Source organism: Phlebotomus argentipes, unplaced genomic scaffold, assembly GCF_947086385.1.
Source record: "Phlebotomus argentipes unplaced genomic scaffold, Phlebotomus argentipes genome assembly contig_6, whole genome shotgun sequence".
Lineage (NCBI taxonomy): Eukaryota > Metazoa > Arthropoda > Insecta > Diptera > Psychodidae > Phlebotomus > Phlebotomus argentipes.
The window spans coordinates 3,634,650-3,650,595 of record NW_026776145.1 but is presented as its reverse complement, the minus strand read 5'-3'; the positions used below and the strand labels follow the sequence as shown (position 1 = coordinate 3,650,595).

At 43.7% G+C, this 15,946-nt stretch overlaps 2 protein-coding genes across 4 annotated transcripts; one reads left to right on the top strand and one right to left on the bottom strand.

The window, feature by feature from the left end:
- Positions 1-1,791: 1,791 nt before the first annotated feature.
- Positions 1,792-5,809, top strand: LOC132260865 (centrosomal protein of 135 kDa). 2 transcript variants are annotated; one of them, XM_059759260.1, is made up of 3 exons: positions 1,792-2,048; positions 2,112-4,411; positions 4,482-4,627. In XM_059759260.1, exons 1-3 carry the CDS (start codon positions 1,878-1,880, stop codon positions 4,498-4,500), a joined length of 2,490 nt encoding a protein of 829 aa, XP_059615243.1. In that variant the 5' UTR covers positions 1,792-1,877; the 3' UTR covers positions 4,501-4,627. The 2 variants fall into 2 exon arrangements, with proteins under 2 accessions (XP_059615243.1, XP_059615234.1); XM_059759251.1 differs by having other exon boundaries at positions 1,797-2,048; positions 4,576-5,809.
- On the bottom strand, positions 5,520-15,838 carry LOC132260877 (plexin domain-containing protein 2). Of its 2 annotated transcripts, XM_059759269.1 has the most exons (9): positions 15,703-15,838; positions 10,820-11,083; positions 10,420-10,754; positions 9,778-9,970; positions 9,341-9,550; positions 9,111-9,262; positions 8,132-8,581; positions 7,269-7,283; positions 5,520-7,115 (listed from the first exon to the last, which is right to left on the bottom strand). In XM_059759269.1, the coding sequence occupies exons 1-9, from the start codon at positions 15,773-15,775 to the stop codon at positions 7,047-7,049; spliced, it is 1,761 nt and encodes a 586-aa protein (XP_059615252.1). In that variant the 5' UTR covers positions 15,776-15,838; the 3' UTR covers positions 5,520-7,046. The 2 variants fall into 2 exon arrangements, with proteins under 2 accessions (XP_059615252.1, XP_059615259.1); XM_059759276.1 differs by lacking the exon at positions 7,269-7,283.
- Positions 15,839-15,946: the final 108 nt, after the last annotated feature.

Here is a 15,946-nt window from a genome sequence, read left to right as displayed (position 1 = left end):
GCGGTAATTAAAATAATCTGTAGATTGTAAAGTGGAGCCGTGGATTCTCAATGAGTCTCCCAAGCAGAAGTCAATCAATTTGAGCACTAAACGGTCCTCATTAGTTTCTGCCGAGACGTTGACATGCGAATCTCACTTTTCCCCGTGATTTTCCTCGAGTCTCTTTTGAAATGTGAGTATTACGGGAGGAAAATATTTGCTCAAATCCGCCAAATTGCTGGCGGGAAAGTATGCTGAGGCACTCAGAGATGCTTGGCGGATGCGGAGGAAGGCGCTGTGGATTGGGAAAGTGGGATGAAAGTGTGAGAAAGAGGCTCTCAGCCATCGTCAACGACGACTGTCGAGAATGAGAGTGATGTGCAGAGTGTAGAGAATGGAGGCTGCGATGGAACACATCTCTGTGGGATTCTTGGCCACTCGAGGAGACGCGCCTCGTTGAGAAGACACTCGTGAGGCAAATTGCAGAATGTCGTCACAGTGGAATGATGGAGAGCGTCGAATTGTGGCTAAATTTACTCATTTGCCAGCAGAAATGGCTCAGAATGACTGTCTTCGTGACGCGTGTGGGAATCTTCGCATCTGCAAGTGGACGATTCTTGGGCTGGGCAGAAGCATCTGCTCGCGTGCACGTTGCCCAGGGCCCAGTCGACGGCGGAAGGGGGACGATCCGCTCTGAGACTGTGTTTGGGAAGCTGAAGCGCGGAAAAATGTGGGTTCTGTGTGTAAACAAATGATTTAAAAATAGTAGAGGAAGGAGGCGATAAAACCGAGATGTTCTAAATAATAAATATAGTAGAAAAGACAGACTAGAAGCTAAGAGTTTTGAGCAAGATTTTTCATTCTTTGCTGTGGTCACAGGCGAGACAATAAAACTTTCGATACTTACTTATGAAATTGTGAAAAACCATTGGATCTTGGCGTCCGTTCTTGCTCAAACTCATGCTCAGTTCAGGGTTAAGAACGTTTCTCCTTCCTTGTATAGTTTCACAGCTTTTGCGCTGTATTTGGGCGCACAATTGCTTTGGAAATCAAACAGACAATAGAATCATTGAAAAAAGAAAGTGCGCAATATTTCCTGTTCAGGACAATCTATCTGAACTGCGCGAGCAACAGATGAGAACATGATATTGAGGAGAAGGAAGTAACGAGCCCTTCTTGGTTGTGCATCAACCGGTAGCTCGATTATTTGTCTGAATGCGGAGTTCTTTGTCTGCCGTGCTTGCGTGAGGCCCTCAAGAGACTTCCCAACAGCTGTCCTCGTGCCTCCATGGCGAGCCACATTAGCCCGCTGATGAGTGTCTTCCCTCAGTCCTCGGCACTCTTCACCCTTCTTCCGGCCCCGACACCCTTCGTCTACGTTGGCACACAGAGCGCAAACAGAAAACATATGCTCACCTGGCGACTCTCCTGTGTTTGTTGCTCATGCTTCAGCGGAATTGCACCTTTCCCACCGCTGGAATATTTACACACTTACTTTATCACTATTCTCAGGAATACCGCCATCGCGCACTGCACACTATAGTCAGAAATTACGCATTGAAGCGGAATTTTGCCAAAAACGACGAAACATTTCTGTTTTTTTGCGCTCTTTCAGCCGCGGGGCTTGAAGACATTTGCGCGGGAGTTTTGCCGAGAAGTAGGCAATATGAAGAATTTCGCAGAGTGTCCACTTGGTGCGCACCGGAATGGCGTGAAAAAACGTAAACAAAACAAAGCATTCCGCTTCACGACGACGAATTCCTTCGCGAAAGCGCGAAAACCTCGTAAATCTCCCTTTCTGGCGCTCTTCCCGAGGATCGATAAGCTTCACCTTAAGGGGAGAAGCATGTGTGAAGTGCTTCTATCGATTAATACGTGACTTGCATTCAATCGCTGCCATGGATGCCGAGGTGAGGCAAAAGAATTTGCGCAAAAAGCTGGATCTTCTGGGCTTCCGGCAGCCGCTGCCAGTATCTGGAGTTGGTCTAGCGTCTGCCCTACTCGAGGACCTCCTCAAGACCACAGAGAGTCTGAAGCTGGCCAAGGAGGAGATAAATCAACTACTTCAGGTATGCCATGAACATTTGCTTTCGACGGCTGTTTTGTTTCACCGAATGTCTCTCTCTGTGCAGGAGAAAAGTGCCTGGGAGCTGGGAGTGGAGCCCTACAAGTGTGACAATTCCAAATTGCTAGCGGAGTGCAACAAACTCAATTTGGACATCATTCGACAGCGCGACAACTACGAAGTGAAGAAAGCGGAGCTGATCCGGAGAGTCCGGTCGCTGGAGCTGGACAAGAGGTATCTGGAGGAGCAGTGCAGCGAGCTAGCAGGCCGCGTCAGGGAGCTGGAAGTGAAATTTGTCTCCAAGTCAGACGTGAAGTTCCAAAAAGATGGCTTCAACATGAGCAGAAAGCCGTTCATTTCCACGGTGCGCTCCGGTAGCCTCCTGCCCAGTGGCGGAGAGGGTCATGTGTGCGAAAAGGGTCCCTACAAAGTGTGCAGCGTTTGTCCCAATAGCCGCCCTTGTGGGGAGAATCGCTTCGAGGCGGAAAAGCTGCAGAATGACGTTCAAAATCGCGAAGAGATCATCGAAGCGCTGAAGAGGCAGATCGAGACGAGAGACAGGGAGATTGAGCGATTGAGCAGTCTTCTGAGTGGCGGACGACCTGTGACATCTCTGGCCAGGGATTGCTGCTTCCGTGGCGTGGGATCGATGGCTGAGGATGTGGAGCTTCTGCAGAAGCAGAAGTGCGACTTGAGGAGGGAGATTAACGAGGCCATCTCGGCTCAGCACGAGGCCATGCAGAGAGCAATGCGTTTGGCGGAGAGGAATGCCAGTGTGGAGGAGGAGTACAAGGAGCTGGAGAAAACTGCCCTGGAGCAGGAAATGAAAGCCAACAGGACATTGAATGAGAAGGTGAAGGAAAATGCGGAGCTCAAGAGCCGCATCAGCGATCTCCTGGATACGATAAAGGGACTAAGGAGTGATGTGGACAGACTTCAAGTGGGCGAAGTGACGGATTCTGTCCGGGAGAAGCTTGTTCACGCGCTGAAGAAGGAGAAAACCCTTCAGATGACAATTGAGAAGCTGCAGAAGAAAATTTCTAAACTTAAAACCAAGGTTTCAGACACTAAATCGACGGACACGAGCAGAGATGATACAATGGAGAGGGAATTGAATCTCACAAAGCTTGAGTTGGAAACTCTCAGACGCGAATTCGCGTCTCTCCAGGACAAAGCGAGGAGTAACAGTGAGGCGAGAGATCTGCAGATTAAGCTGAATGAGAAGGAAATAGAGATTAGGAATCTCTACCATGAACTCAGTCAATTGCGGCATGAGAAAATGTCGAATCTGGGAGAGATTTGCTCAGCAAGATCTATTGGTCAGTCCTCGGCTGTGCTGCGCCAGGATCGGGAGAGAGATGTGATGCGCTGTGATCTGGAGAAGGTGAAGATTGAGCGAGATGCTCTTCGGGATCGTCTGAAGATGGCGACGGAGGCACAATTGGAGGAGCAGAGAAGATATGAGGGTCTCTTGGAGGACATCAATGGACGGATTGGGCGATTGGAGGCAGAGAAGACGGAGCTGTTGAGTGCTCAGGGACCCACTCAGATCACAGTGACGCTGCTCAAGGAGGAGCTGAAGGAGCTGAGAGGACGCCTGAAGGATCTCCAGGCTGAGAATGGCGCGCTGAGGAGCTCCAATAATCATTTGAAGATTCTCAATGAGCAGACAGAGAAAGTTCTGGTGCAAAATCACAGCAAACTCGTTCACTCAGAGGCTCAATTGGGAGAGACATCGTCGAAACTGAGCTCTTTGGACGCTACACGAGAGCAATTGAGGCAGGAATTGGAACTGCTGAAGCCACAGATAAATCAACTGCGTTCCAGCGAAATTCAGCTGCAGAACGAGAAGGACAATATTGTGTCTGAGTTGGACCAGAAGACGGAGAAGGTGTACAATCTGGAGCAGGAGATGAAACGCCTCAGGGTTGATAAGAGGGAATTGGAGACGCTGGTGGATCAACTCAGAAGACGTCTGGATGAGCTAAGGAACGAGGGTGAGCATCGCGATAAGCAGTATCACGATGTGGCGTGTGAAACGGGAACGCTGAGGAATCAAGTTGCCACGCTGAAGAGGAACGCCGACACGGCCAGGAGTGAAAACGGGCGTCTCGTTGGGGAGCTCACGGACGCATCTGCAGAGCTGAAAGTGACCAGGCAGAAGCTGAAGGAGACGCAAAAGGAAGTGGATGGATTGAAGATGCAGCTGAAACAATACGTCCAGGAAGTTCAGAGGGCGGAGAATCTTCTGGCCAAGAAGGAGTTCGAGCGCGAGGAGATGCTGGATCACTTCAAGTCCCTTTCGCAGGACACTATTGTGCTGGAGGGCAACAATCAGGCGTTGGAAATGATGACGGCGGAAACAAAGTGAGTGATTTTTATCCTTCTCTGCAACTTTTGGGGGAAATCTCTAAGGATATCTTCTCAATTCTTACAGATTCTATCACACTTATTAATTCTGTTTTGTTTATTTTATTTTCATTTCATGTTGTTTTTTTTTCTTTCTTTCCAATTTGTTTTGTGGCACACAGGAAAGCATTGACAGAGTCCGAAGATCGCGTTTCCACGTTGTTGGAGCAGATGAAGCTCCGTGAATCGGAAATCCGGGACTATGAGAAGCAAGTCACCGTGCTGTCCTCACAAGTGGCGTCCTTGGAGACTGATTTGGAGGAGTGTCAGGAGGACAAGAAGAAACTCCAAGCGGATCTGGACGCAATGCGAGATTTGTGCGAGAAGTTGGATGACCAGAAGGACAAATTCAACGAGGAGGTCAATGAGCTCACGTCGATTCGCACTGATCTGGAGAAGGACTTGGAGCGCCTTCGCAGTGAGGCTGGCAAGAAGATTATCGAGGCAGAGGACACAGCGACGAGGCATCCGCTGGAGAGAGATTTCGAGCAGCAGAAGTTGCTGATTGCCAATCTGAATCAGGAGTTGTCGCACTTGCGCGGCAAAGTGGCTCAGCTGGAGATGGAGCTGAAGGAAGAGCATCGCGTGAGTATAAAAAATGAACATCTCGCCCAGGAATACCATGTTCAGCTCCAGGAGGCGCGACAGAGTCTCACGAACGAGCGCTACGAGCGGGCGAAGCTGCAGGAGGACACGGAATCGGTCAGGTATCCAACTCTTTAGTTTCTTAAGCTTCCACTACTTATGCTAATGATGTTTTCCTCACACTGTAAAAACAAGGAAAGCAAGAAAAGACAAGTGCTTAAGGTTTCATTTCATGGTGCGGGGGAAGAATTACTGGATAAGACATTCGAGGACGTCTTTAACGAAGAAGTCTCCGGATAAGTCTTCCTCAGCATCTTCTCAATCTATTCTGGAGGGATATTCAGGAGCGTGCGGTGAAATTTCTGAAATTGAAGTCTCCCAGAAGATTTCCATGAATCTAAAATCAAATTCATAGACAAATCAACGTCACGAAATTCCCTTGGTGGCCGCAAAAGGGCAAAATTTATGCGAAAACTACTGATTTCTACTCATTTTCCTCATGTATTTTTATCTGTCTTTCACTGTGTTACAAAAAAGAAAGAAAAACAATTTGTTGTGTCTCTCTAATGGACCATGAAAACACGTCACAGGACGTTATTTTGACGAACAGCGTCTCAGGGATGGAAGAATAGTTGCCTAATTGGGAGGATGTCTGGCCATTTCTATGGATGGTCTCGCCTTTTGTAGTTATTAACCATTTTTCATACAATCTTACTGTAGTTTTTTTTTTTAATTTAAGGCACAATTACATTAACGTCACAATCTGTCGCTCTATGTCATAAATATTTTTCTGTATTACTACTCAAAAATGTAATTTTGTAAAGCAATGAGACGGTGCAGTTTTATCATTTTATCGGCAGGACTGAGTGATTAAATGTTCATTTCGAAAATATTTACTGCCTTTCTTCCTCTCTAAGAGAGATTTAATTGCCAAAGAAATACTGAAAGTGGTAATTTTCACTGGTTTTAAGGCTAAAGAATTTATCCAATTCGCATAATTAACAATACTCAAGAATATTCTAGTGCAGTCCTGCCAATTCAGTGTTTCTCACAATCGTTTTTCTTCCTAATTTCGGGCTCTTTCTCACTTGTTTTCTTACAAAATATTGCACTTAGTATGTATATGCATTTTACTTCTTTAAAACCTTTGATGTGGTGATGCAACGCAAGAGTCTACAATTATTATTGTTTTTTAGTATTTATCTCTAAAATTGAAGAAATTTTGGAGGTGCACAAAAATGACTAACAATTTTCCTTAGCAATACCTTAACTTTCTTAACATATTTGATTACCACCGGAAAAGTTGTATTCACTACGGACCTTAGATTCACTTCATTAGAAGATCAGGAAAAAAAAAAGGAAAACAATTAGATTGATTGGAGCGGAAAGAGAAGTTAAAAGACAGTGTCCTCAAAAACACATTCGACTATACAAATAAAATTATATTAATTAAAATTAGATAATAAAAATTATTTAATAATTAGAGTATATAAAGTAAAGGGATTAAAAAGGATTTTTATCGTATTTTTTCTTCTCGTTATTTGTTATCAATGTCTTATCTACAATTCACAGCTGCAATGATCAACGAAAATCATTCACTTTCACCTCCTTTATTCCACCCTCCCCAACTACAAACGTGTCCAGTTGTGGTAAAATCATACAAAAAAAAATTTCTAATAGCAAATTGTCCTCTCCGTCGTCATAATAACCCTTAATAAATTACAATAAGCACTTTGTTTCATATTATGTTTCCCTCTTGTCGTTGTGTGCCTCTGACGAGGCACTTCTTATGCATCATCTCAACTAATAAAATAGGTGCATTTGCTCTCTTTCTCTCTACGGCTCATTGTTTTATCCCCAACACTCCTTCTTCTTGCTCTGCTTCCTTCTCCCCGCCAACAAACACACTCACACACACACACTAAATATCGTGACGCCTCGAGAGGATTCCTCTGGCCCTAAAAGAAATTGACACTGTCCCCAGAGATCTGTTGCGTCCTCTCTCTCTCTACATGTGAATCGTTGCAGCCGTGTAGCGCGCTTCTCCCCTTCTCCATGACCACTGACTCGGACGGTACTGCAAGAGAAGCAAGAACACATGACAAATTAGCCAAGCGAAGGTTGTCATTTTCGCGCAAATTGCAATGGAAGGTCAGGGTGAAACCAAAAGCACATAAGGAGAAACTGAATATGAATGAGAAGTGGTTCAATTTGAGATTGATCGAGTAACCTTGTATCCTCTTAGCTGCATTTTTCGGTTGAGCAGAGACAAAGAGGAAGAAAGAGAGAGAGAGAAAAAAGTCGATCAGACATTACTAGGTCATACATAAGCATCAATTTAGCATGAATGGAAATTATAATGACTCGGAAAGTGTCTTCAAAATTCACTGTTTGCACTCTTTAACCCCACCCAAGGCGACGCGAGTGCCAATGAAAGTGAAAGAGATGTGAGCTTGCTTCACTGCCATTTATACACACATCATGTTTTCACTGGATATTTCTGCAAAATAAGCATCACACATCTTGTTTTCCCACACCTCAAGCGAAACCACCGCTCTCTTGAGACTCGCCAATGTGCCTGAGCATACAATATTCCTCAGGCAAACACATTGCATCCTACTGTTCAAGGAATTATTCATTACAGATCAATACCTAGAATTTTGTTCGTATCTAATCTCACAATGTTATCAATAAACAGGAAAAAGAAACCACCAGTTTGAATCAACATAACAATTTCTTAGAAAATGTCATACGATTAGCAAAAGCGATGGAAAAAACAACCAATGCACTTTGACCCAATGAAGCATTTATGGGAAACACGAGTAATTTTCCCCATTGCGCTTATGCCTGGCCATAAAAACAGCGGCATTTCAGTGGAAAACCGATGGAAAAGCTCCGACTATTGACCCCAATGACACACTCACGAGCGATTTATTACAAATTCAACAAGTGAATCCAATTACGGCGTTTGTACACAGTATTATGTGAAATGTGTGCATATATTAGAACACCGATTTTCCTCACAGGCATTTTCCGAGTCATTTTTTCTCGCACATTATACATATTTTTTGGGGGGACTTGAGAGTCACTCACCTGTATCAAAAATTGTCCACTCTTGGTGTGTGGATTGCGATAAGCGTAGAATACCCAGAGAACGCCAGACAGAACGAGGATGATGGGAATGAGAAAGCCAAGAACCGTTCCCACGCCAGCACTGTGACCCGCTCCACTGTCCGCCATGTCGCTGGTGATGAGCTCCTTGGACACTTTGGACACACTGTTCACATCTCGACTCTCGTCACTCGCGCCGGCACCAGATCTGTGGCCACTGTCGCCATCCGAAGCCCCCGAATGATTGTCCCAAGACTTGTCTCCACTCTCTGAGCTGTCAGACGCACTTCCCGCATTGTTGCCCTTGTCTCCGATCATCGGACACTTGTTCTCATCCACAATCTGCACCTTCTCGCATCCCTTCTGCACCCAATCATGTCGCTGCCGATCCGTGCCTGTGGAGCATCGATTAACGGTGGGACACCAATTGCACTGCAAGACAGGAATTGACAACTTTTATTAATGGCATTGATCTGTATAAATTCCATGTCATTGTTTTATGATTGCTAAATGATCTTCAATTTTCATTATCGCATTTACATTTCTTGAAAATCAGTCTAATGAGTGCGCGATGAAAAGGCCTCGTTAATGACCTACGCTTTTTTTCTTAGCGCTATCAACACTCAACGATTTCTGATGAACCATCCGATGACGAGTTATCAATTTGTGTTATGCTCATATATATATTTTTTTGACTAGCATGTTTTGTTAACCAGAAATGAAAACTTTCTGTGGCATTTCCTCATTAATTCACAACAATACTTCGTCTATGATAGAGCGCAACACAATTTGCTCATCAATCTCTTCAGATATCAAATGATTTCGTCTAATAATAGAATATTTATGAGACAGTATTTGAACTCGAGTTGAACTCATCAAGCGAATGAGAGCGGCTCATCTCAACATCGCCAACATTATAGTCATTATGGCATTATTATATCCAAATTGCCGATAGACTCACCTTGAATGAAGTTAGCTTCTTCAGACACGAAACACAATCGGTGAGCGAGAGACAAGTTGGTTGTGCACTGAGAAAGATAACCGTGCCATTTCTGATATCATTGCTTTCGAAAGTCACTCGGTGATACTCATAAATTGTCTTTCTCCTTGCAACTGAAACGAGAATCGTACGAGACAGAGAAATTAGAGACGGATAGTGTGTGACGAGACAAATAATCAAGTGCCACTCACAGAATATCGTCTTGTCACTGATGTATGCATCTGAGAGGCCCACTTTGACGGGATGCTTCTCATCGCGGATCCCCTCAATTGGCACCGGCACAGAGTAGTAGGCGAACACGACGTCTCCAGTCTTGTGGAGTGTGGCACTGAAGGTGAATGGCTTCTCTGTTTCGTGATCCTGCAGGTACAGATTCTCCCACAACACAGTGAATGCCGTTCCTGCCATAGATGGATAAATAAATTAAAGGAAATCCAATTATATCCCCGAAACTCAACGACAATCCCCTTTCCACTCTGCCCGCAGATATGTTATCACTTGAGCTAATAATTGAATTATCATCCCGGAAGAGTGTTCACGAGACTCTCATGACACCATTTCGCAATTGACTAGAAGAAGAACAAACACACGCATTCAGGGCGATGCAGTATTTGCTAAAATATCTCACCGTTATCCAAATATTTCACAAAAGAGTTATTCGAGATGCGGGAGTCAAAGTTAGCCATCAGTGGCGCAATATATTGCGTAGCCGCCAACCAGGAATGCACATATTCTCCAGTGTAGAGAAATCCTCCGGTGGCTATTGTGATGTTCCTCAAGGGATTGCCATAGAACGGGAAGTCAAATTTCAGTTGAATCGTCTGCAAAATAACACACACAAAAAATTATGAGAAATTCACTTTTCTCTCCTCCTGAATGGTCTTGCTATAAATTGACCATCAAATATTCTTCCACCATGAAACTGTTGCTCATTTATTGGACAAACATTCCAAAGACGCAACACAAATATTTATACCCTCTTCAGAAATTCGATTTTGACTCACACAAGAACCATTTCGCACGAAAAGGCATAATGGAAATATGTAGACGTAAATTTTATGTAAACACACAACCAAAGACAGAAAGCCAGGATTTATATTATTCTCAGAAAGAAATAACCTTCGTTTTTGCAACATTATAAGTTGTTCAAACTGTGCTAAAGAACGAAAAAAAAACTACAAGAAGCTGTGTAAATCGTGATAGACAGCAGGTTTCTTCTATTTCTGACACTATTCTAATTGTTCAAATAAAATTTGAATCAAACACTCACCATTGCTCTTCTGTGGGACCTTGACAGCAACTGTGAGACTGTGAGATTTCCAAATGAAGCCTTCATCCTATTGGCCATGTCCGGATCCTCGATTACAGTGCTGTTGTAGTACGAATGGAATTCCTCCTTGAACTGCGTGATGTTGTGCTCCAGCAGCGTCTTATTCATGTTCACACTGAACTTGTCAATATCATCCACGCTAATCTCATCCTCTCCGCTGATCTCCTGGCCCAGGAACTTTCCCAGGCTCTGATTGCTTGAAGCATTGGAGTCTTGCGGCGTGTTGATGTTGATGGGATCGGAAACTTTAGTGGGAAGCGGCGTGGTGGGATACACTGCGGAGAAACATGGCATATGAAAAATACAGTCTCCTCGTGCAGGTGCACACAGTCTGACATACCCTTCCTCTGGCCCGTGCCATTGACACCCAGATTGTGCATGCTGGAGTCCTTGAGGACAGGATCCAGCGTGACTGTGGCTTCCGTGGAGGTGGCATTCGATGTCTCAGCACTTGTGGCATTTGCAGTGGCTTTCGTTGTTGCCGCTTCAGCTGACGAAGTCTTTGGATCTGGCGTTGCTTGTCTCTTGGCGCGCTCGAGCGTCACATCACTCAGATGGGGTAAAAGCGACTCACTCGTCTCATACTTGTGATAAATGGTAAGATCTACATGGCGAGAGAGAAAGAGAGAAAAATCAATTTTTTGCGCCTCATTCCCGCCAACCTTTGGGTGTCACCGAACTCAGAAGAAAAAAAAAAACCGTGACTCCACCTGTTTAATGGCAACACAGGAGACACACTTCCCTCCCTCCCGCCGCCAGAGCACACTTAGGTGGTGAGAGATCAGCAGTCCAAGTAGAAAGTCACACTGGAAAGCGTCTCTAATGCCCCTGGAATTTCCATCAGTCACTCCCGGAATTGATTTTCATTGTCAGGTGAAAAATTCCCACACAGGGTGCACACGTTTAGGTATCATTAGAAACCCCCTCGCGGAGACAACAACTATAAATTCAAATTGTTGGCTTCCCCACAGTGTGACATGTGTGATGATGTTCAAAATTCAATTTCATGCCTCATAATATGATGACGAAATACACATCAAATAATTGTCTGAGCAACACAACAACTGTGTGTAAATCATTGATGTGTAGTGAAAAAGAGCAAAAACACACGTCAATTCCAATCAATGGTCAATTGGCTGAGGAAGCCCCACACTTTGTGGTGCCAAAGCCAACCAATAAAATTGCCATTCACATCGTGTCAAATAAAATAATTAAAAATAGATAAAATCAATTGCGAAAAAATAACAAACATCACACGTCTCACAGGGGAGACAAAGAGACCAAAATTGCTGGTAAAAATAAAATTGTCTCTGCTATAGTCTTAGTTGTTGAGGCGCCAGCGCACGTTCCCGGTTGAATTTATCTCCAAGAAATATATAAACCACTTTTTACGCCATGCCTTCACTTCATCCATGACTTCATACTTAATGCTCGTTTGTATAAAAATTGAAAATACTCCATTTCATTATTCATATCATCAGATGGTTCTCATTAATAAAACATCGTTCCAATTAGTGAACATCACACGGAGGAGCGTCGCCGAAAGGGAAAAACTTGAGTGAAATGGACAACAAAGTGCACAAATTGCATTGCTATCAATTCACACCAAGCTTCATTCCACATCTATCCCAATTATTCTGATAACATCACATCCAGGATTCGGTTACTTTTCCCAGAATATGAGAATTTTCACGCGTCTGACGATTCATCATTTGCCTCTCCTTTCGCAGTCTTGCGTGTGATTCACTCCAGTCTCTCAATTTATTTTATATGTAGAATAATTTCAATTGCTCATTTTACCTGTCCGTGAATTTTAAATGAGTTCAGTTTTCCTCTCTTTTGCTCATCGACCAACACTGACGCATTAAGATGAAATTTCATAATATTTCACTATAACTTTCTGCAATATTACATTAAAATCTCACTTCTTGCCGTCTGTCTTCTGACCATTCTAGACTCGGGGAAATTCGTTTCATTCGACACTGAGCAATTAAACTAATTAAATTATATCTTCAAGCTTTTAGTGACAACACACTTTGTTGAGAAGAAATGAAAACATCATTATTGTTATGACCTCCAAAAACACATTCTCTCATCATCGGCACAGAAACTATGTTCTTCTTCGTGTGTCACCTTCTTATGACGCGAAAAATAAAATACATTTTTCAATATATGTGACATCGATCTTAATAAATAATGGCAATAATTCAAATTTTTACTGCTGTACTCAATGAAGACCGAAATACGATCGACAAGATACACTGTGTCGATGACTCGAGTAAACTTCCCTCCTGACCTAAATTAATCAGGCGGACTTAATTTTTGCCAAAATGTACGCATCAGCAAAATTGGACACTGTAACTGCTTCATTTTACTGTATAAATGGCCATTTGCATAATTCAATCAATTAACAGTACCCGAGCCAATGTCTCCATAAACTCCCAAGCGTTTCCAACTTCAGCCACTGCGAGCGCTAGCAAAGACACCTGCTGTATTTAAGAACTGCAACCCTACTTAATAGTTTACTTAATGGAGTAAATATTGATCATATCATGTTCTACAGTTGAGAGCAAAACTATTTGTATGAAAAAACTCTGAAGAAGTGCATGTTATATGCAGGGAAAACACGAGGGAAAAGTTCACTTTGACAGTTGCTGCCATGGAGCTTTTTCTATACCACAACTAGTAACCTAAAACCCATTTTTACACTGTTGATTTTTTCAACAAGATACACTTTGCGAACTACACAACAAATCGAATACGTCTATAAATATTTCCTGACATGCCACATATAAAGCTTGCGCATTCCACCTGACTACAACAAAGAGTCAATTTAAATTTCTCAATTTCCAAGCCACTCTTCCCACAATATGAATTTATGTAGGAGAGAATAGGTCATTATATTTTCTAGAAGTCAATACTACAAAAAAAATGCATAAATTTTCAATTTAAGAGAATGACGTGAAGGCCTTTTCTCCGATCTGGCAAAGAAATGCAATTCGCGTGAAAGTGAAAATGGGGATGAAAGTAAATTGATACAAGAGCGTGATTCCGGCGAAAATTTCATCACGAATCATTAAGAGTTCGCTGGTAGTAATAACACGTTCTTTCACCAACTGTGTGGGTAAAATTTGTGCGCGAAAAAGAAGTGTATACAGTTTTAGGACACTTCCATGATGTGCGAATGATACTGAGCTGCGATTTTTCCATCTCCTCACACTCCAAATCAAACAGAATGTGACGATAGAGCGTGCTTTCATTACGAGGGACACACACACAACATGATAATGAGACTGACTTCTGTGAAAAGTCGTGCACAGAGAGTGCTCAAAGTGGGATTGCATTTGATGATCTCTCGCATTGTGACGAGAAATCAAACTCAATATTGAGTCTATAAGAAATTTACGCATCTTTCTCCACTCTGCGATGATTCAGCCTTATCAATTGATTTATTCTCCAACATTTCCAATCTCTCTCACGCACACGTTCGACCTCTTCACCACTGGACATGTGGGCAGAGTGGATTGTCCTCAAAATTTGACCTATTAACCCCGCCAAAATTGATTTAATTGTTTTCACCACCGTACAATGTCTCTCGCTCTCCTTGTCCAAATCGCGTCTCAAGGCATTTTCACCGCGCTTTTCACCCGTTCCCACAGAAAGATGACCCAACAAGAGTAGCCAGAGCTTCTAGAGAAGCTCGAGAGTGTTTCACATCACTTAAACATCAGTAAAATGGCAATAAAGCCGTCTCCACATTAAGAAGCCTTTGTGTCAATGTAATATTTCATATTCAGATCACTTCCAGAGTATCGATTCAGAATACATCGTCAATTTATCTGTGATTCATTCGCTTTTGGCTCTCATTGCATTTCCCAACCCCAAACGAGGGCCCCGCGATTCGTGCAGGATAGTTAGGAAAGATCAATTTCTGGAAAACATCAACTCTGCTTGGTCAATTCTTTGAGATTAAGACTGGCTTTCTCACCCATTTAGACGCACGATCGAAGCCTGTGTTAAAACCTTGGAGTTTCTTATCACAATCAATTGGACAAACTGGACAAACAACCTACTCAATGAAGCGTTGAGGTGTCTATCCATCAAATTCCATCCTCTTTTGATTGATTTGATTGCACGAACTGCACGCTGTTCACTTTACCAGCGAAGATCTTTCAATTTGAGACAATTCTGCTCATGTGACATCCACTTACTAAGTCACTTGTTCCGTAATTTATGGAGCAATCTAGTGGCAGAAAGTGCAGAAGATAAATGAAGAATTAAGTGATATTAACTCGAGAGAGTCTTGCTCGCCGCTTCTTGCAGTTCGCCTTGAGAAGTCTCTTCATTTGTGTGCGATCAGGTGGAGATGTGGCATTTTTGCCAATATAGGCGCTTCTCTGCGTGTTCTATAAAACAGTCGCTGACTCTTGACTCTCAGGGGATTTCCAGAGCCGCGAGTGTCTGTATCGTCTTCCCACTCTGCGATGCTCTCCTCTATTCCACACTGGCTCGTTTGAGACAGCATCTTTCGAGGCATCTTTGGACATTGGCCGCGATCGTGTCTTCATAGTTTCCGAGTGTGTTTTGTTGAATAACACTATTGACACTCGAGGACAATGTTTACACTTGGACACTCTCTAGAGTTGTGAATTTCTCCGGTGGCACGCGCGCCTCCTCAGAGCCCCCGCATTCACTCATCGCGGGGCGCCGCAAGAGGAGCAATTCCGGGAAGATGTTGCGTTTAATTATAGGTTCTATTTCTATGGCCAGACGCTTCTCTCACTCTAGCCCTCGCGTCTCAATATAGCTCTCCAATCTCACGAGATCTGCCTTCTCGCGTCTTGTGTGCGTTTTATGTCGCCTCGGACGTTTTTTCTCCTCACCGCGCGCGATGATGATCAAAAACCACTCACAAATTGCACAATCGTCAGGCCGACCAGTTGTCGGATTTCTCTGCTAAATTGCGTGCTTTTCCCACCGTGTGCGCCTATATGTGAAAAACCTCCCGCCATTCGACACTTTTCCAGAGTTCCGCCGTGTGCGGAGGCCAAACAAAAATACGGAAAAGCCACAGAGCGACGGAAAGAGGCAAAAATTGCCACGGAATTGCATGAACCCTGTTTCCCCAGCGACTGTGTGCGATTTTGTCGGGAAATTGCACAATTCAACAGCACATAGCGCCCCAAACCACACTACCGAGGCCATCCTCAAGCGGTAAATTACCTCTATCGATGTGCCCAAAGGGGGCAATTGGCGAGAAAAGCACACAAAAAAGGAATATTTGTAGAAAATCCATTTTGATGTCGCACTATCTGAAATTCACACGTAAAACTGACACAGCTCCTCTGACGTTTCCTCGGCGACTGCGACCGCACTGCCCTCTTGCCTTGTCCGGAGGGCAGCTCGCCGCTTCGATCAATACTCCGGAAACCCAACGAAAAGGGGAGCTTTGAATTCAAATAAATGG

Excerpts from the sequence above, each read along its gene's own strand:
- LOC132260865 (XM_059759251.1), top strand. The coding sequence starts at position 1,878 with ATGGATGCCGAGGTGAGGCAAAAGAATTTGCGCAAAAAGCTGGATCTT. Across the intron at positions 2,049-2,111 it reads AGATAAATCAACTACTTCAG|GAGAAAAGTGCCTGGGAGCT; the intron begins GTATGCCATGAA and ends CTCTCTGTGCAG. Across the intron at positions 4,412-4,575 it reads ATGATGACGGCGGAAACAAA|GAAAGCATTGACAGAGTCCG; the intron begins GTGAGTGATTTT and ends TGTGGCACACAG.
- LOC132260877 (XM_059759269.1), bottom strand. The coding sequence starts at position 15,775 with ATGGATTTTCTACAAATATTCCTTTTTTGTGTGCTTTTCTCGCCAATT. Across the intron at positions 9,971-10,419 it reads GGTCCCACAGAAGAGCAATG|ACGATTCAACTGAAATTTGA; the intron begins GTGAGTGTTTGA and ends GTTATTTTGCAG. Across the intron at positions 9,551-9,777 it reads TGTGAAATATTTGGATAACG|GAACGGCATTCACTGTGTTG; the intron begins GTGAGATATTTT and ends CATCTATGGCAG.